This window comes from Antennarius striatus, chromosome 3, assembly GCF_040054535.1.
Source record: "Antennarius striatus isolate MH-2024 chromosome 3, ASM4005453v1, whole genome shotgun sequence".
NCBI classification, from domain to species: domain Eukaryota; kingdom Metazoa; phylum Chordata; class Actinopteri; order Lophiiformes; family Antennariidae; genus Antennarius; species Antennarius striatus.
The window spans coordinates 9,642,312-9,665,691 of NC_090778.1; the positions used below are offsets into that span (position 1 = coordinate 9,642,312).

The window sequence follows — 23,380 nt, forward strand, 5'->3', positions numbered from 1 at the left end:
TGGCACAGAAGCATGTTAGAGCGTTGTAGGACATGTAGAAAGTTCATTTTAACTCAAGAAAGTAGTGCATCCCTGGGATGCACTTCAACAAAAATTTGTGCATCCCAACATTACGTTTATGTATCCCAAAAGTAATAACAGAATATACTGTAGAAGTGTACGCAAGGATTGAGTTTTGTCAATAGTACAATATCAAAACAAAAGAAACTGTTAATTTTATCTGTTAATTTTTATTAATAACGAAATCATAACTGTCAGTAAAAACAAAAAACAGGAAAATTACATATTATCTGTATCAAACTGTTACTGCCTGGTGGTCATTCTTAAAAAAAACAGTTCAGGAAATAAAGATGTAAGAGTTTTTTTCCCTTTTGCTTTTCACTCAATAGTTTTCTTTGCCTTTAAATCATATATTCTACTGTGGACACTGCACCAAGCTAACATAGCCTTCTCCTCACACTTTTTTGTAAGCTGCATTTTGTCTTGGGTGCTAACATTTAGCCATGCCTCACCCATAGAAAAAATTGGGTCCATTGCGGTACAAATGTTCTGATTTTTGCTGGTTTTCGCTCGACTTCTTCTGCTTTTTCTTCCATACCGTCCAGAGTAATATCTGTCTTTTCATTAACTTTTGTATTTTTATTCAGGAAAGCCCTCATTGTCACTTGGGTTTTCTCCGGCGGCAGAAACTCCGGGCGCGACATACTCTGGGCGCCACACACTCACTCCTACGGTCAATTTGGTACCAGCCAATTAAACAGAAGCGCATGTTTTTGGAGGTGAGAGGAAGCTGGAGAAACTGGAGAGAACCCACGCAGACACGGGGAGAACATGCAAACTCCACACACAGCGGGACGCAAACCCACATACCCTTGCTGTGTGGCGACAGCGCTACCCACTACGCCACTTTGCTGCCCCTGGTTGATTTTAATAAGACTGAATCAAGCAGATGAGTCTCATGACGAGAAACTCGCATGAGATCAAAACACAATGGCAGTTTCTGGGTTAAAATTTTGAGTGGATAAATGGATAAATTGTGAATATTTTTGTTGAATTATAAATATATTATTCAACAAAATATGATATATAATTATATTCGTGATATATTTTTCCAAATATTATATCGCGAAAAGGTAGCATAAATTTTTTTTTTATTGTAAGTATACAAAAGCTTGTGTCCCAGGGACGCACATTGTCTGATGAGCATGCGTCCCTGTCAAAAAATGTGCATCAAAGATGCAAGGACGCACGCTAACGAGAACACTGTATGTATAAGTACTGTAAGACAGAGGTGAGGTGTGCTGTAGCTGTGAAAGAGGAGTTCAAGGTGGAGGTGGGACTGCATCAGGGATCAGCTCTGAGCCCCTTCTTGTTCGCTATGGTGATGGACAGGCTGACAGATGAGGTTAGGCAGGAATCTCCATGGACTATGATGTTTGCAAATGACATTGTGATCTGTAGTGAGAGCAGGAAACAGGTGGAGGAGAAGCCAGAGGTTTGTCATGGAAAGGAAAGGAATGAAGGTTAGCTGCAGTAAGACAGAGTACATGAGTGTGAATGAGAGAGACCCAAGTGGAATAGTGAGGTTACAGGGAGAATACGAAGGTGGAGGATTTTAAGTACTTAGGGTCAACAGTCCAGGGCAATGGAGAGTGTGGAAAAGAGGGGAAGAAGTGTGTACAGGCAGGATAGAACGGGTGGAGAAAAGTGTCAGGTGTGATGTGTGATAGACGAGTTTCAGCTAAAATGAAAGGAAAGGTGTACAAAACTGTGGTGAGACCAGCAATGTGTTTTTGCCTACAGACAGTGTCACTGAGGAAAAGACAGGAGACAGAGCTGGAGGTAGCAGAGATGAAGATGCTGAGGTTCTCTTTGGGAGTGACCAGGATAGATAGGATCAAGAATGAGTACATCAGAGGGACAGCATATGTTTCAGTCAGAGAGGCCATGTACTGGTGAAAAAACAAAATTACTTAACACGTTAAATGCACAGTGAGGACAGACCAATCGAGATAGTATTGTGCACATCTGTGAAGATCAACCCAGTTAAAAATGGCATGTTCGGGATGCCAGCAAATATTAATCAACTTGCCAGATTTCACTGGAATTGAATACTCCACCACCACCCCATCAAGGCTTAGACACAATGCTACAGGTTGAATCGCTAAATCACCTGCCGAGCTGGAACACTTTTTCTTGTTTATTAAAAGTTAATAAGATACGAGAGCAGTGCAAATATTTGTCCAACAGAAAATGAAGCCAGACACACAGGTACATAGCAGAGGCCTAGCAGAGTATCAAGGCAACCTGGCTGAGGTTTCAGAAAAGGCCTGGGATAGGAGTCTGCTGAACAGATACCTTAAGGTCAACATTTTTTCCTGTCACCAAAAGCAGGTGAGGTATAGTGAGTGTGAAATGCAAGTTTCATATGGTCCAACATTTCAAAACCTGTGTGAATTCCAGGTCTGCTTTGGTAAAGACATGGTACACACTATGTTAGAAGACAATTCTGCTAATCTGGATGTTTAAAAGAAGGAAAGAGTAAATTAGAACGATATACGCTATCTTGCCAAAAGTATTCACTTATCTGCCTACACATGCATATCAACCTGAGTTGCATCCTTTTCCTAATACAAAGAATTTAACATAATGTTGGTCCACCTTTAAAAGCCTCAACTCTTATAGGAAGGTGTTCCACAAACCTCAGGAGTGGGTTTATTGGACTTTTTTTTAAATCATTCTTCCAGAAGGGCATTTTTGAGGTCAGATACTGATGTTGGACAAGAAGGCTTGACTCATGGTCTGCTCGAATTCATCCCAAAGGTGTTTGGTCAGGGTGAGATCAGTGAAGTTCTTCAACCCCAAACTTACTCATTAAATGTCTTTTTGGACCTTGCTTATTGCACTGGTGGCGAACTATCAGTGTGACATGCTAGAAGTCACTGAGCTCCTGAGAGTGATCTATCCTTTCAGAAATGTTTGTAGAATAGTATGTATGTCTAGGTCAGGGGTGTCAAACTCATTTTCCCCAAGGGCCACATCAGCATAATGGTTGTCCTCAAAGGGCCATATGTAACTAATACATGTAACAAAATGTAACTCAGTGTAATGTAAAGTAAATGTAACTACTCCTTAATGTTAAATAATATATCACTTATTCAAGTTACAAACGTTACAGTTGCACAGAAAAAAAATGTTTGTTTCTTTGTTATAACATAAATCCTTTGGCATGTTATGAAACCCACATAACTACATCAATCAAGGATCAAACTATTCAAGTGAATAAAGAAAAATTACATCAAAAAGACATTAACCTTGTTCACAATGTTTTTATCAACATTAAAATGGGTTTAATTACTGCATTGTGGGAAATGTAGTTTTGGTGAAAGCACACTTTTGACCCATTTATTTTTAGACAGTCCGACCTTTTTTGCTGTCACGGGCCACATAAAATGACGTGGCGGGTCACATTCAGCCCCTGGTCCGTGAGTTTGATACGTGCTTGATTTTGTACACCTGTGGTCATAGACGGGATTTGAAAACCTAGATTTGAAATGATTACTTTTGTGTATGTCAGATGCTGCCTAGTCTCTTAAAACTCTTTACCAAACACAGGGACTGAATAAGAGAGATAGAGAGCGGAAGGGGGGAACAACCAGAGTGCATGAACAGATGGTCACTTTGCAGGGGAACAATAAATAGACATCAGAGATGCTGTAGGCACATCTGTAGTGGCAGGAAGCAGTGTGCAAAGAGCTACAGATCTGTGGGATAATTAGATGAGGGTCAGGATTTAAGTGTATGTATACTGGTATGTACTGTGTGTGTGTGTGTGTGTGTGTGTGTGTGTGTGTGTGTGTGTGTGTGTATGTGTGAGTGTGTGTGTGTGTGTGTGTGTGTGTGTACGCACGCACGCATATGTGTATTTCTTTCATTGAAGCCCTAGTTGAGATTAACACAGACACAAAGGTAATAAATAGCCTTTATACATAACATTATGTAATGTTCAGTTGTTGGACCAACATATGATGTCTCAGCGATCGATTTTAGTTAGATTTAATTAAAGGCTTCATTCAGAGATTACCCTGATGTTACAGGAAGTGAAGCAGAACTCCTTTACATATTGTCCTGATTTGAAAGTTATTCATTGTTGCTCTCAGAGGCACTTATTTATTAAATAAAAAAACAGCTACATTCATTCTAATGCTTGTATTTTTACCATTTCGTTGGTTATCATTAGTCAATCTCAGCATTTACAAAAACCTATCATAATTATTGCCAATAAATACATCATTTGTAATGTTGATCTGTATCTGCTTCTAAGTTGTAAACCCTCCTCAGATGTAACAAAGTAAATGCTGTGCTTGATTTACTTTAGACAACTTTCCAAAGAGGTCAGAGGCTGATGACATATGACTTTACAAATGATGTTTATATGATCCACCCACCCAGCGTGCCTGCTAATTTAAATCAAGCCCAGTGATTTGCAGATTTTTGTACTTACTGCTCCTATGGAGTTAATGCAAACACAAAGTTACCAAGCCTGAGATGCCTGAGAAGGTATTGTAAAGTGGAGAAAAAGTTAAATCTGGATATGAGTAGGAGTGTATGAGTGTGATTTTCATTTTACTAAAGAAGGTCCCCAGAGTCAGACAATAAAGGGTTTGTATGAGTGTTTTTGGCTAGTCTTTGACTTTATTATGTGGTATGCATTGATTTATAGTTTTCTTCTCCTTTCAGCTTTTCCCTTCAGGGGTCGACAAAGCGAATCAGTTGCCTCCATCTAACCCTGTCTTCTGCATCCTCTTCTCTCACACCAACTACCTTCATGTCCGCTTTCACTACATCCATAAACCTCCTCTTTGGTGTTCCTCTAGGCCTCCTGCCTGGCAGTTCAAAACTCAACATCCTTCTAACAATATATTCACTATCTCTCCTCTCGACACGTCCAAATCATCTCAGTCTGGCCTCTCTGACTTTATCTCCAAAACCTCTAACATAGATAGATAGATAGATAGATAGATAGATAGATAGATAGATAGATAGATAGATAGATAGATAGATAGATAGATAGATAGATAGATAGATAGATAGATAGATAGATAGATAGATAGATAGATAGATAGATAGATAGATACTTTAATGATCCCAAGGGAAATTCAGGAGACGAAAACCTGCGGCTAGCTCGTGCATGCGCAGTTAATGACGATATGCTCATATGCTCTCCCTCTGATGTACACATTTCTGATCCTATCCATCCTGGTCACTCTCAAAGAGAATCTCAGCATCTTCATCTCTGCTACCTCCAGCTGTCTCCTGTCTTTTACTAAGAGACACTGTCTCTAGACCAAACAACATTGCTGGGCTCACCAGTTTTTTACACCTTTCCTTTCATTTTAGCTGAAACTCTTCTATCACACATCACAGCTGACACTTTTCTCCACTCGTTCCATTCCTCCCCTTTTTTCCACACTCTCCATTTCTCTGGACTGTTGACTCTAAGCACCTTAAATCCTCCATCTTCTTGATCTCTTCTCCCTGTAACCTCACTCTTCCACTTGGGTCCCTCTCATGCACACACACGTATTCTGTCTTATTGCGGCTAACCTTCATTCCTCTCCTTTCCAGGACAGACCTCCACCTCTCTAGCTTCTCCTCCACATGTTTCCTGCTTTCACTACAGATCTCACAATCAAAGTCAAAGTCAGCTTTATTGTCAAGTGTGCCATATATGCACGACATACAGTACAGATGAAATTGCAGTCCTCTCTGACCCAGGGTAAACAGGCAGTACAACAGGCAGCACAACACAGACAGTACAAGAGGCAGTACAACACAGACAGTACAACACAGACAGGACAACACAGGCAGGACAACAGGCAGTACTACACAGGCAGTACAACACAGGCAGGACAACACAAGCAGTACAACAGGCAGTACAACACAGACAGAGCATCAGACAGTACAGCACGAAGTATTAGACAAAACACAAGGGATGGTAAACATCTCTATACACTCTTTAATCCCATAGGGGAAGTGACGTGTGCCTAGTCCCTGAGTTGATGGGGGGAGAGAGAGATAGGTACTCAGGTGCTGGGGGGAGGGCAGGGCAGTGTGAGAGTACAGTTCAAGGCTATGGCAGGGGGCAGAGCAGGGAGGGAGTTGAGCCTCCTGACTGCCTGGTGAAAGAAACTGTCCTTGAGCCTGCTGGTATTGGCCACAGACTCTGCAGTCTCCTACCTGATGGCAGCAGGCTGAAAAGGCTGAGAGAGGGGTGGGTAGGATCACCTGCAATGCTGATGGCTTTGCGGGTGAGGCGGGTGTTGTAAATGTCTGTTAGCGCTGTTGGTCTTTTTTGGCCAGCGATGCGGTGTTGTTGTCCCAGGACAGGTCCTCGGAGATGTGCACACTCAGGAACTTGGTGTTGCTGACCCTTTCCACTGCTGCACCATCGATGGTCAGTGGAGCATGCTGAGTGAGTGTTCTCCTGAAGTCCACAACAATCTCCTTCATCTTCTCCACATTCAGATGGATATTGTTGTCTTTGCACCATATAGCCAGGAGGCTTACCTCCTTTCTGTAGGCTGTCTCATCGTTGTTGTTGATGAGACCCACCACAGTTGTGTCGTCTGCAAACTTGATGAAGAGGTTGGAGCTGGAGGTTGATGTGCAGTCGTGGGTCAGCAGAGTGAAGAGGAAGGCGGTCAGTACACATCCTTTGGGGGGTCCTGTGTTCAGCGTGATGGTGCTGAACTTCCTATGGTCTCCCTTTCAGGAGTCCAGCAGCCAGTTGCGAACGGAGGTGTTGAGCCCAAGCTGGTCCAGTTTATGAATGAGGTACTGGGGGAGGATTGTGTTGAATGCTGAGCTGAAGTTGATGAACAGCATTCTGACGTACAAGTCTTTGGTCTCCAGGTGGGTGAGAGTTGAATGTAGGGCAGTGGAGATGGCGTCATCGGTCGGGCGGTTAGACCGTTAAGCAAACTGAAAAGGGTCCAGGGTTGAAGGGAGGGCAGATTTGATGTGGTGCATGACTAGCCACTCGAAGCACATCATGAGGATGGGAGTGAGTGCAACTGGGCGGTAGTCGTTGAAGCCGGATGGGGGCGACTTTTTCGGGACTGGGATGATGGTGGTGGCTTTGAGGCAGGTGCGGACAACAGCCTGGCTCAGGGAGATGTTGAAGATGTCTGTGAAGACATCTGTGAGCTCATCAGCAGTCTCTCAGGACACGACCATGAATGTTGTCAGGACCTGGGGCTTTCCGTGCACTGGTCCTTCTGAGGACTTGCCTCACACTGTCCAGAGAAAGCGTCAAGGCCTGGTCGCCAGGAAGGGGTGGACTCTTCTGTGCCGGGGTGCTGTTGTCTGCCTCAACGCACGCAAAGAAGTCATTCAGCTGAGTGGTGGAGCTGTTACAGGACTACAGAAGGGGCTTGTAGTCCGTAATGGACTGAATCCCCCGCCACAGGTTCCTGGTGTCTCTGCTGTCACTAAAGTCGGTGGTGATCCTCCTGGAGTACGGCCTCTTGGCCACTCGGATGCCTCGTGACAGGTTGGCCCTAGCTGTCCTTAGGCCCACCTCGTCCCCATTTCTGAAGGCCGCGTTCTGTACCCTCAGGAGCCTGTGGGCTTCCCCTGTCAGCCATGGCTTCTGGTTGGCTCGAATGGAGATGGTTCTGGTGACCGTGACATCATTGATGCATTTCCTTATGTAGGCAGTGACGGTCTCCGTGTACTCATGGAGGTCTGTGGTGTTGTTGTGGGTATGCGTCTTTGAATACGCTCCAGTCTGTGGTTGAGAAACAATCCCGGAGTGCCTCAGACGACCCATCAGGCCACACCCGTATCTGCCTTTTCACAGATCTGACCACTCCAATGAGCGGTCTGTATGCCGGCGTTAGCATAACAGTGGTGTGGTCTGACACCCCGAGGTGGAGGAGGGCGCGGGCCTTGTAGGCATCTTTATGTGTTGTGTAGACATTGTCCAGGATGTTAGCTCCTCTGGTGGCAAAGTTAACATGTCCATGTAATTTTGGAAACACACTCTTGGGGTTTGCATGGTTAAATTCCTCCACCAGAATGAAGAAGGTATCTGGGTGGACTGTCTGCTGTTCACTGATGAGATGGTAGAGATGTCATCTGCGAACATCATAGTCCACGGAGATTCCTATCTAACCTCATCTGTCAGCTAATCCATCACCATAGAGAAGAAGAAGGGGCTCAGAGCTGATCCCTGATGCAGTCCCACCTCCACCTCTGTCACACCTACAGCACACATCACCACTGTCTTACAGTCCTTATACATATTCTGTACCGCTCGAACAAAGTTCTCTGCCACTCCAGACTCCCTCATACAATACCACAGTTCCTCTCTGGGCACCCTGTCATAAGCTTTCTACAGATCTACAAAAACACAATGCAGCTCTCTCTTGCCTTCTTTGTACTTCTCTATCAACATCTTCAAAGCAAAGACTGCATCTGTAGTACTGTTTTTTGGCATGAAACCATACTAGTGCTCACAAATGCTCACTTCTGCCCTTAGTCTAGATTCAACTACTCTTTCCAATAATTTAATTGTATGGCTCATCAGCTTTATTCCTCTGTAGTTGCCACAACTCTGCACATCTCCCTTGTTCTTAAAAATGAGCACCAGCACACTTCTCCTCCATTCCTCAGGCATCTTCTCACTATCTAAGTTCCTGTTGATCAAGCCAGTCAGAAACTTTACTGCCCCCTCTCGTAGACACTTCCATACCTCTACAGGTATATCATCAGGACCAAGTGCCTTTCCACTCTTCATCCTCTTCAATGCCCTCCTCACTTCATCTTGACTAATCTTTGCTACTTCCTGGTCTACAACAGCCACCTCTTCTAGCCATTGTTCTCTCTCATTTTCCTCATTCATCAACTCTTCAAAGTACTCTTTCCATCTTCCCATCACACTACTGGCACTTGTCAATACACGTCCATCCCTATCCTTAATCACCCTAACCTGCTGCACATTCCTCCCATCCCTGTCTCTCTGTCTTGCCAACTGGTATAGATCAGTCTCTCCCTCTTTACTGTCCAAACTAGTATACAAGTCATTATAAGCCTCTTGTTTGGCCTTTGCTACCTCTACTTTCACCTTATGCTGCATATCCCTGTATTCCTGTCTACTCTCCTCTTTCTCTCTTTCTCTTTATACACTCCTGTACCTCCTCATTCCACCACCAAGTCTCCTTATCTACTTTCCTTCCAGATGACACACCAAGTACTCTCCTACCTGTCTCCCTGATCACATTAGCTGCAGTTGTCCAGTCATCTGGAAGCACTTCCTGACCACCCAGAGCCTGTTTTTACTCCTTCCTGAAAGTCATGCAACACTTTTCCCAATGTCAGCTTACACCATTTTGTCCTCTGCTCTGCCTTTGCCCTCTTCGTCTTCCTGACCACCAAAGTCATCCTACACATCACCATCCTATGCTGTTTGGCTACACCTACCACTACTTTGCAGTCACTGATCTCCTTCAGTTTACACCATCTACACAAGATGTAGTCTATCTGTGTGCTCCTACGCCCACTCTTATAGGTCACCCTATTTTCCTGCCTCTTCTGGAAGAGAGTATTCACTATAGCCGTTTCCATCCTTTTTGCAAAGTCAACCAGCATCTGTCCTTCTGCATTCCTGTCCTGCATACCAAACCTGCCCATCACCTCCTCATCACCTGTTTCCTCCAAGTCCAACCAGAGTTTCTGCTTCTCCTCCAGCTCACATTCTACATGTGGAGCATACCCACTAACAACATTGAACATCACACCTTTGATTTCTAGCTTCAGACTCATCACTCTGACACTCTTTTAACCTCCAGGACATTCCTAACGAACTTCTCCTTCAAGATGACTACTACTCCATTTCTCTTCCTATCTACACCATGGTAGAACAACTTTAACCCTGCTCCTAAACTTCTAACCTTGCTACCTTTCCACCTGGTCTCCTGGACACACAGTATGTCTACCTTCCTCCTCTGCGTCATGTCAAACAACTCTCTACCTTTTCCTGTCATAGTTCCAACATTCAACATCCCTACTCTCAGTCCTATACTTTTGGCATTCTTCTTCTCTCCCTTCCTACAAACACACTTTCCTCATCTCCTTCTTCGACCAACAGTAGTCCAATTTCCATCAGCACCCTGTAGGTGAACAGCACCAATGACGGTTGTTGTTAACCCGGGCCTCGACCGATCCGGTATGGGAGTCATAGATTTGATTTGCATGTTTGATTTGGCAAAAGTTTTATGTCGGATGCCCTTCTTGACACAACTCTCTGTACTTATCCGGGCTTGGGACCAGCACAATAAGACACTGGCTTGTGCCGTCTTGCGGCTAAATTACATTAACTCTAAAGTGAAAAAAATGCAAATGTTTCCTGAGGTCAAATGACTTCATGTCTTGCATTTTGTACAGTCAATCATCTAAAGTCTAATTTTTTTCACTTTAGGATGATAAAAAATACAAAGCATCAAGTCCTCACATGTAAGAAGCAGGAACTACTGAATCTTTAATATTTTACCTGGAAATGATTATGTGATTGTAAATATGATATATTTGTTTTTTCTTGCATTGTTTCAGCTTGACATTATTGTGATGTTGACAACTTACAATTTGCTTCTAGGAATCAAAAGTTAAAAGAAAACAAATTGAAAACACATGAAAAGTTTCATTCCATTACTCAATCAAATTTTTTTCTGTTTTTTTCCCCAGATTAACTTAATTATAAGAACAACTGTTATCGCAACCCACAGATATGCTTCCCTTGTATGTTCAGGTTAATATGTAAAATAAACAATACCTTCCCAAATTAATGTAATTATAATTGGGATGCACATTAAAGGAGTGTGTAGTGGTCGCTGCATATGTGTTTGTTAGTTGGATTGTCAACTGGGCATGGCCCATCTGAGATTTGTTACTGAATCAGACCCATGACACCCCTACAAGTCTTAACAGTAAATTCAACCCATTACACCCTTCCTCTCAACACTGAAGAGGCCTTTTGTGATTTACACTGGAAACATTAACTTCACTGGACTTGTATTCTTCAGCCACTAAAGAAAAAAAAACTGCTGAACGACTGCACATGCTAGGTATTTGCTCTTTTATGATATATATCATCCAGCGTAGAGTCCAGCTCCTCTGAGCCCTATAATGAAACTGTTGACATTACCCTGGAAAATGACCGCCTGGAGATAACAATAGAGCTAAGCATGGTAACTATGGAAAGTGAAAGAACACAGTGCACATGCCGAACGGCCATGGTAAAGACATAGGGAACCAGGAAGTGGTGCTTAGAGCACCGTCATTGTTTCCACCAAATCCAGGTTGTCATACTTTTACTGGTTCATGTGTCTGGGTGTGGTGCCATCCAGCTGCTGGAGCCTTCTCTGTGACCAAATGTGCACAGCAGTCGCCCTGGTGGCATGTCATATGGGATAGTGAGATGAAGTGTGGTCTGAGACAACCCAGTAAGTTATTAATGAAATGTAGGATTCCTTCAGTTTATTTTTTGCACATTTGTCATGCTATTTCATGATTGGCATTGAACTACATGTATTTCACATTTATCCAATTCCTCTGACAAGCCTTCACAGACCACCACAGAATTAAAGTGGTTGGCCCAGAAATGTTAATTGTTATAGAATACTGTATTACATTTTGGTATAAATAGTCACTGAAATACTGTTAGGGAAGAAGTACGTATGTGTCCAAAGGCAAGCCTCAGACGATATAATTTGACTCTGAGTTTTAAAGGAAAAACCTCAATTTGTGTTTCATAATTGGGGTATTGCAACAATCTATTCTGAACTTGCTTTACTTAGCTCTTTTCTCTCATCTGCAACTCAAAAAATGCCAGAATTCTCCTCCTATCATACCTTATAATTTTATGCATCAGTGTATTTCCTCACACACTTAAGAATGTTGGACTGTCTGGTGGTTGGTGGTCAGATATCTGAGACGAGAATAGAGCCTCCTAGAGTGGACGTCAAGGACAACATGGTTTATGTGATTCTGCACAATCTATCATTAACTATTGTGATACAGTAAATTTAAAAATTGAATTTTTTACGATTCAGTTTTACACAATTTTCTATGCGGTTGAACCTTGCTATGAATGCTTTTCTTTCTTTCTTTTGTGAAGGCAATCTTTGGTGTGTATGCAACCCAATTTACAAAGTACAGCAAAAATCAAGCTGTTTGAACTCTTTAGACCAGGGGAGTAAAAGTCAGGTCCTAATTTAAAATTTAAGTTTGGTATTAAGCTGAAGTAAAATGCTTAAAGTCAAGTCCTAGGACATGGTCTGAAGTCAATGTAATTTGATTATCACTTCAACTCAAAATCAGTTAATTAATAAAAATGTATGAATACATCAATTAAGGTTGTCAGAGCAAGTTAAAAACTGTCTCAAGCATCAAGCGCTTAGTGTCAAGTTAATTACCTATTAAGTGTAAGTCTTCATGAGCAGATTTACAGTTTAGCAAATAAGTTTTTATGGTCCACTACTAAAGACCATGTATTTTTAATATGTGGTTCTTACAATTAAATATTAAATTCTTATATTAAATTTGTTTTCACATTAAAACTTCTAATTTTAAGTGTGTAACAGTATTTTTGTCTATGTTCTACACGTGCACATTTTTTGTCACAATAGATTGCCAATAAAATTTTAATCCTGGAAATTGCTATTATGATGTGTTCCATTGAGGATGAAATACAGGGTGGTATAAAATCTTTCTATTCCCTTATTCTGAAAATCTGTTTTTGGGAACATGAAAAATGTTCAATCTAGGAGAACTATGTTGCCAGGATACCAGCAATAAAGTTGCACTTGTTTCTGGCTTGAATACCATGTCCTTTTCATAACTATTCAAAAATAGAGCATTATGAAAAAATGATGTATTTACATTTCCCAAAATTGCTTGGTGGGGGTCTGTGGGTTTTGGAAAGGCCACAAGTTGTTCCTCTACTTGTATTAAATGTTTGCCTGCAATTTGTAGGGAGCTAACTTGATATGCTGCAGTCAGGAAACATTTTTATGGCTCAAATGCAAATGGGTATTTGCAAACACGTTTTATATGCCACTAGAGATTGCATGCAGAAAATATCCTGACACCGGTCAAACAGCCAAAATACCTAAAAGATTGGTGGGGTCTCACAATGTAAATGCAAACATTTGGATTTGGATTTTAGATAGTGTGAGTCACTAGTACTTCATAGCAGCTGTTCATCATGTGCTAGCTGCAGTCAAATATTACAGCAAATAAAATATAACCTGCAGCATGCTGGCACTTTTCCATAATCCTGAGGTCCTAAATATTCCACTTGCTGCAATAACCACCCACCACCCCCCCCCTTGATATACCTCTTCCAAGATTTGCACTGAACCTTCTCCCTGAGGTCCAACTTAATTTTGGACCACAACCCTCAACATTTTACATGTGGTGTTGTGTTACGGGTGATGCAAAGAACTAACGATGAGGACCACTGAAAATGTTCTTGATTTCCTGAATAAAATGGCTCCGTAAAATGGGATTATTCTTCTTATTGTTACCCTGTAAATTGCAGCTGTTTATGGATAAGTTGTTGGCTTCTCTTTTAGTTTGTATCCTACAAAAAATGGTTGAGCCTTTCCCCACAAGTTGCCACCAAAAAAACTCACACACCCTCATATTTGGTTGGACCACCGTTAGCTTTGATCACAGGGAATTTGACATGCATTCCCTGTGACATATCACAGGATTTATTTCAATCCAGCAGTGAATTATTATTTCATCAAGATCTTGCATTGATGATAGTGGGATGTGACCGCTCGGCAAAAACATATCCAGCAAATCCCAAAGATTCTCAATAGGGTTAGGATCTGGAATCTGTGGTGGCCAATCCATGTATGAAAATGATGTCTCATGCTCCCCGAACCACTGTTTCAAAATTTACGCCCAATGAATCCTGGTGTTGTCATCTTGGAATATGATTTTATTTTTTTTGGCCAGGCAGTGTATTTTGACAATACAAAGAAAAAGCTTTAATCTGTTTTGAATTTCAACCAATTTGGGTTTTATGACACTTTTTACACTTATTATTGGCATCTCTCGACTGAAAGGTTGTGCTAAGTCCAAACTTCCCATTGAAACAATGCTATGTTCAAAATCCACTATAAGTGAGATGATTTTGATTCCCAAACCGCCCCATCAAAAAGGAAAGATACCTAACTGTTTTGTTGCGAACAAAAGTGAAGCTGCTGTGGGTTTTTCCTTCAATAAGAATGTTGACTCACTCTGCTTGAGCAACTTTTGATTGAATAATCATTTCACAGAATTACTTAATTATCCAGTTAGTATATCACATTGTAATGATTCACATCCTCAAATACTAAACATAGTAATTCTACTTGAACAGTCAAACATTTTTGTCCGTCTTGTTTTTCGGTCTCAAAAATAACAGGAAACCTAAAAGCAGACCAGGATCCAATCGGACGCTGTGAATTAATCGCTCATTTATTTTGGAATTCAACCCTGTCTTTGGTTTCCTTTGTTTATTAGCTTCAGCTTTACTTTAATACCTGCTTTGGAAAAATCTAACGCAGCGCCGTAACAGTTAGATGGAATTGGAAACAGGTTTTTACCCTCTGTCTCTTACTTAACCTTCTGCACTACTTTACTCTGTGGTTTGCATTCACTTTTTCTTACAAACCAAGGTTCTTTTGTAGATTCCTGTTGAATATTGTTATGATAACAATGGTGCATTAATGTTGTGTATTTCTGACGTTTTCTTTTCTCTGTGAAACATGCCAAGTTATGAACTTAACATGCTGTTTTAAACTGTAATGCTGTGTGAGCATATAAAAGGTAAATAAAGCAGAATACAGAATGGCCAAGGAGCACACACCTCTGCCTCTCCTTTACCTCTGTCACTATGTCTAAGATCACACTTTATGAAGTCATTATGAAATTATGAAATAATGCAATACTTGTGTATCAAGTGTCTACTGTAAAATCACATTTAAAAGATAAGCTTATTTATTTTTCTTACTAGAAAATATCACCTTTCTTTTCTATCTATGTTATGTTTCAGTGTTGTAACAAGCAACCCAGCGTACTCCAAAATCTATTTCTGAAATTCATGAAATATTTTGACTTTGGAACATTTGAGCTAAAACTGCAAGTTCATGGTTTTTGTCAATTTTGTACATCATTTATTTATATTACATATAGTATACAGCATGAGGTTGCTTTTAATGGTAAGACCAAAGATCCATGGTGTATCTCAACAGATGGTAAGAGAATAGACAGAACGCAACAAACGCAGCAATGCACAGTGTCTCATCTAAAGCCAACTCGTTTGAACACTTTTTACTGTACGACAAAAACAGAACACAACACTCCCACACCCTGCCTGAATGCTATGGGTTGCATACATCTGTTCAAATAGATGTAATTCAGTATTGTTTGTATGTGCAGACCATACATAAAAACTCGTTTTTTTGCTGAGGAATGCAACATGTGTCACTGACCGTCTGACAGCACCTCACAGCAAGACATACACTCTACAGTAAAGCATGTCTTCAACCCAACCTTTGAGCTGCACAACTAACTTTAGACTTAGCACACATATATAATTTAATATAATTAGATATTACCAGATCAATTTTTGATGTGTCAGGAATTTTGGCTGTAAATCCGACTACATGAAGTGCTAAAATACATTTGAAAGGTGCAGTAAAAACTACCCAAAATTTCTGCTAGATCAACAAATCAGAATGCTCATATCACACATGGTAAACATGATCATGGCAGTGTTTTCCTGCCTTGAATACGTGAAGAGTCTGCTACAAAACTTCTACTTCTTTGATAAACAAACTCCATACTGGACGAGCTTTCAAACCAATTTCTGCCGGCAGCTGTCCACAACCAAGACCAATCAGTTCGAGTCAACCATCCCACTTAACATGAACTGGGTGAGCAATCAGGTCATGATTTAAAGATTATATGGGATCACATGAAGAGTGAACTTCACATTGCAGATGATTTATTAATAGACACTTCTAAATCACACAGTCTAGTGACCATAAAGTTTCTAAAGTCTCTTTACCTAAGTAATCGAAAAATATCTTCTTCTTTTTTTTGCAGCTACTACAACTGGAAGACACAGGTGTCCACATCCAATTCAAGCCCTAACTTTGAGGTGATTTATGACAACCCTAACGGCCTTCTCTTTAAGAACAAGAGGGACAAAAAGATCCTGAATGTGGATCCTATGGTAGGTTTTTTTGTTTTGTTTTAAAGTGATTACAACAGTTCACCTGTTGCATAGCAATAAAAATTCATATCAATTCTGCTGGACCAGGAACTTCTTTAAAGATACACTTTAAAGTACGTCTTTGTTGCACAAGCTACCTGCTCATTATTTTTCACCTCTTTTCCAGTTATACCAGTTGTTTAAGTTTTAGCTGGTCTTAATTAAACACAGATTTCAAATAGTATTTTCTCAGCCTAGAGAAAAAAACTGAAGAGAAACAAAGAAGTGGGAGGGCAACCTATTTGCTTTCCACCTGCGCAAAGAATGGAGGATCAAGGGGTTGAGACAGGTGTTTCCTCCAGAATCACAGTCCAACAGGGGCCCTGGAAGAATAACGACTGACAATCTTTTTTTCTCTCTAGTTTCCCTCTTTGCTGGGGGGTAGGGAAGTTTTTGGTTGGGCTGAACTATTTTGAAACTGCAGACAGAGCTGTGGGGACTGCGTTTTTGAGGCTAAGCGCCAAAATGGCAGCACAGTGTTCGAGCTGTGGTCGAGCACCGCCCCGACCAGGCTGTCTATTAAAAACACAAGAGAAGGCAAAGGAAGCCAGACACAGCAAACCACCCATGTGTCCAGATCCCAGCTCTCCTCAGCCTAAACGGAACACGGAGAAGCACAGAAACCATCCAGCTTTTAACCGACCCTGAGCTCAGAAGCTGCTCATGTGGTCACAGATCCAAAGCGAAACCCTTCAAAATCCAGGCTCTCATCAACTCATTTTGGGTTGTTTGCTTGTTTTTCTGCCTATATCATACTATGACCACTTATTTAGTCCTCACTAAAACGTGGGTTGGGGCAAGGAGGAGTTGGCACACTTTAAATTATAACAATGTGTTGATTCAACCTAAGTGTCTGAATCAAGCTATTATGTTAAGGTTACCCTGAAGTGAGTGTTACTGACATATTTTCCTTCCATATATTTCCTTTTTTTTCAAATAAGATGTTTATCATTTAGCGCACCTAACCTTTCCCAAGTTTCTCAATGTATCCATTAAGTCATTTTAATTGGTCTATTTATGTTCATTTTCTATTGAACTTTAGAAGGAATACCACCTTACTTACAAAGACTCTCACAAGTGTGTTTGAGGTAGAAGTGTAAATTGAATATAATGATTGGCTATAGATCCACTCCTGCTTTACGATTTTGACACATTTAGCCCTAAATAAATGTTACCATCTGGTAGATTCCTCACATGTTAGGTGCCATGTAAGGTCTAACATTTAAAAAATATAAAACATCTTAAGCATCACTTACAGTCCAATTATGTTTCAATGCGCAAATATACAGTACCTGTCATTGTAAAAACATAACCTTTGGGTATTTATTTAATTGCCAATGGCATTTATTTTTCCAGTGATTTTATTGGGGGTTAATTGTAGCAAATACATAGGCTCATCTATACAGTAAATATTTTTTTTAATTGAAGAACCAAACATAAAAAGCTGCAGAGAACCTCAAAGTTGGTAGTGGTCATCAGAAGAGAGTCAGTTTTAATATATAATTTAAGAGATGTCGCTTAATGCGGGTTTCTAATGTGAAAACTGCAATGATGTAAAGGAGGCACAATAACTCAGTACTATCTATCAAGTTTTGACCTTCTCCATCTGAAAGGTGTAGCCTACAACTATTGAAGTGTAATTAAAAACAAAAGATAAGAATAGCCTGATAACTTTATTGTGTTTTAGGATTGAAACTGGCAGCATTATCAAATTTGTAAATTTCAATTTTACAGTGCAATGAAAATGGAATAATTGACACCATTTGTGTGAAGATTTACTTCAAATAAACCTCAGTTCCACTGTGTGGTTAGGTTTTGCACAGTTCCTGAAATCTTCTGGAAAATATATTTTCCATTTAGAATGGCAGCTTAGCACCATTAAGCCCTGCTTTCTCCATTACAGTTTAAATTACTGAAGTTAATTTTTATCTAATGTTATCAGTAGTTGCTACTCTGAGGAAAACTAAAAGTGATCTTTGTCTTACATTGCTGCCAAAATTAAAACCTTTTAAAAGACTTGTTGGGTTATCTGTTAATTGGATAAACACAGCTCTGCATGTGCACCATGTGGGCCTATACAAGCCAGATGATATTGTGTGTCACACTGGTTCAGTGTTTCCTTAGTTAACTTAGTTTTTCATCAATGTCTGATAACATTATCCTGAAAATGTCTTGTTCATCATTTAACTCTCTCACAAACTGAGCAGAACAACTAATGAAATCAGGAGGCTTTTTTTTTTTTTTTTAGATTCATGGCTATTATTATTGAAATCCATGAATCTAAAAAAGAGTGACTGAATTAGTATGTTAATGTATTTTTACCACTCAGTACACTCTGAATACTGGTTTATTTTTAATGCAGGAAAAAAATCAACAACTGAATGTCATCAGTCGCCTTTGGAAAAATAACAACAGCAACAAAAAAACCAAGAAGCAGCATGACATATGTGGTGTGTGCTGCTGTAATAACACAGCATCATTCTGTGACATTTACTCCGAGGAAAAAACAAAAGAAAAAAAAACCCTCCTGGTTCAACAGCTTTGCATATACTGTACAATGTCATAACTCTCAGAAAACATGTCAGGAAAAGACTAAAAAGAAGGACAACAATGTTTGGGATGATTTAGCATGGAACTCAAACTGTTCATATATCACAAAAAGTTTCTATGCTAACACAAATATTGAGAAGTTTCTACATTTCTATTTTAGTGAGAGTCAAGGATTAGTAGTGCAAAGGTTTCACTCCACCTTTATAAGTTCCATCATTTCTAGCCATGATTGAATATCAATGACATGTATGCATCATTTATTTCAGTCTCTGCTATAATTGGCTCTGAAATAACCATCTTTGTCCTCACTCTGCCGTTACAGTACAACACGAGCATGGGCAGAAATTCCCTGGCGGTTGGCTGGTTCTGGCAAATCATATTTAGCTGAGATATAATTGTTTTATTTAAGGCTTTTCTCTCGACTACCATCTTAGATTATTTACCTGTGACTCTGCCTTGTGTGTGTGAGGTGAGGGCATATTTTATCTTTAATTACTAATAGAATGCATTAGGTGTGTCATGGTTTTAGATGCTCTCTGCCCCCTACTGGTCAAGAAAAAGTCTAATGCATTCTGAAAACTTAATGTTATTTTATAGTTAATTTTATACTTATGAAAAGTCTACCAAAAGGCTCGTGCTTTGAATGGCTGCATTTACACAGAAAATATTTGACTTTTTATTTATGAGGAAACAACAAAAAAAGGAAATGAGATAAATAATTGTTACTCTGGTAAAACAACAACAACAATGATTTAATGAAAGAAGCAAAGACGAAATTCACTTGACATTTAGTCTCAGAGCATCTTTATGAAATATAGACAACGCTATCAGAGGAAGCCTCTTTAAGTGCTCTGTATCTGTGCTGTGTTCCAGTCTGGTCCGGGTGAGGACTCCAGCAGGACTTTCCTGCAGTCAGACCTCTACATCCATGTTGTCATCTTCGACCACAACCTCAGGACAGTCTGAGCTTCAGTCTGCCTCTGACACATTCATACATGTGGCACATATTGGAGAGCACTGGAAGCCTCTAATTTGACTGCGTCGCTTTGATTGCACCATCATTTACAATCTGTTGCCCTCATATCATGCACGCCATCTGGGTGGAGGTGCTGCTGTGAAAAAATGGCTTTAAACTGAACAGTCCCAGAGGGAGAAGTGAACAGACTAGTGTAACACTCTGGAAAATTCCCAGAAAAGAGTTTTTTTATTTACAATGTCATCACCTCTGATTTTGTCTTATTTAAATAAAACACTTGATTCCTCTATTTTACATTTATGAAAACTGAGATCCAAATCTCTGAGTGACGGTCTCAGTTACGGGCAGGAACCTGCTCAGGGACCGAGGCTTGTCTCATCATTTGGCCTGGCATGTTTTGGGCTGTTTGTCTAAACAAATTAAAGGCGTAAGAACTTTGAAAGATGATGGGGGTTGCTTTTATGTCCTCCCCCAGGCTGCGGTAGCTCCAATTGGACTGGAAGAATGGGTAATGGGCTTAAAGTATTCTGCATGTTCCCAGATGTAAGGCACTTTACAGGACATCAAAGTGCTCTGTCATTTACATATTAGTCATTCACTATGGCATTTTTAATTTAAGACAACTCTATAAATAACTTGTTTTGAAAATTATTTAGGATGTTCGGATGACCTTTAGTAATTTACTCCCTTTTAATTTCAGGATTAAAATAGAGGTTGCACTTGTTATTAAAACATATGGCAGAAATCAGTCACCACATAACTCACATTTATTTTTTGTGTTTGTGAGCTAACAAAGACGGACTCTGTTATTTGTTCATCAGTGTGTTGTTTGCAGACACATAGTTAGGGTTGAAAGACACTTTTTCCATTTAGCCACAAAGAAACATCCTGCCCATGTGCACTGCACTCCTAACCATGAGTAACGACTGTTATACATGCGTAAACTTTCAACTGAAAATGCACCCCACCACCACCATCACCACCACCTTATCAGCCCCATTGTTGTATGTGCTTTCCAAAGTGTTGAATTAAATTTTGAAATATTGGCATACCATTTAGTCCTGCTTGTTTCTTTGTTAAGAATGCAAAACAAAAACAAGAAAAATAATTTCAGTCAGAGATTGATTATGGTGTTAATCTGCTCTTTGTTATTTCTTAAAATGTGCCCCCTTTGTTATCTTAGCATAATGACTGGAAACATGTAGAAACAGCCAGTTAACAGAACACGCTTACCGGTAGCACCAAAGAAAACAAATACGGCCAGTGTTTTGCGTCACAAAGAAAGTTTCTGCTGGACCATTTCTTGACCGTCTCTGCTGGTAAGATATTTCCCTAGACTTTGCATCTTCACAAGAAGCTAAGCTAAAAAAAAATCTGGCTGCATCTTTATATTTGCACATCTATGAATTTGATGAATGTGTTATGGATTATTTTTTAATATAACCGTCTAATTCCCTATGTGTGTGTGGGGGGGGTGGTGGTGGTGGTGGAGCTGGCTTGCTCTGTATATGCACACGCACACACACACACACACACACACACACACACACACACACACAGAGAGAGAGAGAGAGTTAACATGCCCTTGTACTTATTTCCCTGGAATTCAGTTTAAACAAATTAGTTGATTCAAACTCAAACCCTGACGATCCCTCAGCCTCTAAGATACCAGAGCAACCTTCAAGACTTCATCTGTTTGTCTGTTTTGACTAAATTGGACCCTGTTGGCCTCATTGGAACAATATGTTTGGTGACATGGATGTGGGTTTCTGGTTCTGTAAAAGCAGAGGTTTGAGGAATGGCAGTCTGGTTTCAGGTTTCTAATTCGCTGGGTTTCTTTTTTTGTTGTTGTTTTTTTAAGTTGTGAGTTCTGGTCCTGTTTTAGGGTGACAATAAAAGAAAGTTTGTTTGTTGAAGTCTTGTGTGTGTAAATACAATGTGATTATCTATCATGGAGCTGCCTTTTTAATAATTATTGTGCTCTTTTTTAAATGTGTAATTTATTTAGTATCAGATGTATACTTTGTACCTAAAACACTGCTTTGTCTTTGCTGTTTTCTCAATGAAAGTAACGAGACTGAAAAGGATGAAATGCACATTCAAATATGAACGGATTTTTTCTTTTTGGGAAAGTCATTTCTCCTTTGACCTCTTCTAAAAGGTCAGTTTAACCTCAGGGCAGGGGCTGTTGCAATCAAAGAATCATCTACCTGCCCCTCTCGCTATCTGCACTTGTTTGTTTTTTATGTGCTTGAGGTAAGAACTCAAACTATCTGGGTGGCAAATGAACACTTCACTCTCCTCTACAGCTGTTTAGGTTTACAGGCTACAGCTCATTCATGTGGTCTAGCAATAGTGATGGAACAGCCCAGCTCTGCTGTCTCTCGCTTTCCTTAAAAGTGGCATCAGTCCTTCCAAACACCTACCCATCAAAACAGCAGATGTGCACATGGAAAATGGGCTAATTTAAAATGTTTGTGGATTGACAAACAAGCATCACTCATAAAAAGCACTAACTTTTTATTTGCCCCATCTCCGTGAAAGCCCAAACCCCAAAAAAGCAGACTGCTGGAACTCGCCTCAACAGATAATATGTCTGTAGATAGTAATGATTTTACAATAAAGTCTGATTCAAATGGTTATATGCCTCTTCATTCTTTTACTGGGCTTTTAAACTGTCGAAGTTTCAACTGAAGCATGGTTTTATTACTGTGAGGCCCTAATATACACAACATGAGGTAAAGAGACAGTAGAGGCACTAGTTAGTGTTTCCCATGCAACTATCTCAGTTTCACTTCAATTTGATGTCATTGAATCTAATGTAACCTCTTTTTTTATTCACAAATATTTTTATATGTTTGACATTTTAGTGTCTTTGAGCATCTCCGTCTCAGATTGGAGCCATTTGAACGGCCAAGATCTGCATCAATCCTCATGTAAGGCAAATAAAATGTGACAATGACATGATGAAAATTCATACATATAAAATATTACAGTGTGGAATGAATGTAAAATTTTTGTTCAAATGAAATAAAACTGGTCTAAATTAAGAAGCCTTATTCAAATCATGCTAGTGTGCACAATATTGTTCAGAATAAGGTGCGTCTCTTTAAGAGATACAGCAGCAAACACCATTTTAAACTCAATGTCCACATTTTATCAAATCAACAACGAAATTAAAAGTGAGGTGCATTTATTTCTAAAGAAAGCTAACTTTCTTTATGTATCCTGTGTGGGGGAAAAAAAAACTCAAAAAATGTCTTTGAACCTATAATGAGGCTGAAGTAGTCATTACACAAGTCAGATCGCTGTCCTCCTAAGTCATGACCACCTCATTATTGTAGAAAAACATCACGAATGTAAAACATCATGAATATATGTTGCTTTTTGTTTGTTACATTTTACAATATTTTTGTACATACCATAATTTAAGTCATCTTTCTTACATATTACATTTTCTTTTATTCAGAAACACTGTATAGTCAGAGTCGTGTATGCAGTTTTTCCCATCAAAAAGACCT

At 39.9% G+C, this 23,380-nt stretch overlaps 1 protein-coding gene across 1 annotated transcript in view; it reads left to right on the forward strand.

The window, feature by feature from the left end:
* Positions 1-22,490, forward strand: part of cfap299 (cilia and flagella associated protein 299) — a 98,397-nt gene extending 75,907 nt beyond the window's left edge. The window contains exons 5-6 of the mRNA XM_068310050.1: positions 16,165-16,294; positions 19,757-22,490. Coding sequence (XP_068166151.1) covers positions 16,165-16,294; positions 19,757-19,849 — 223 coding nt within the window. The 3' untranslated portion in view covers positions 19,850-22,490. The remainder of the gene's footprint in view (positions 1-16,164; positions 16,295-19,756) is intronic.
* The last annotated feature ends 890 nt before the right edge of the window (positions 22,491-23,380 follow it).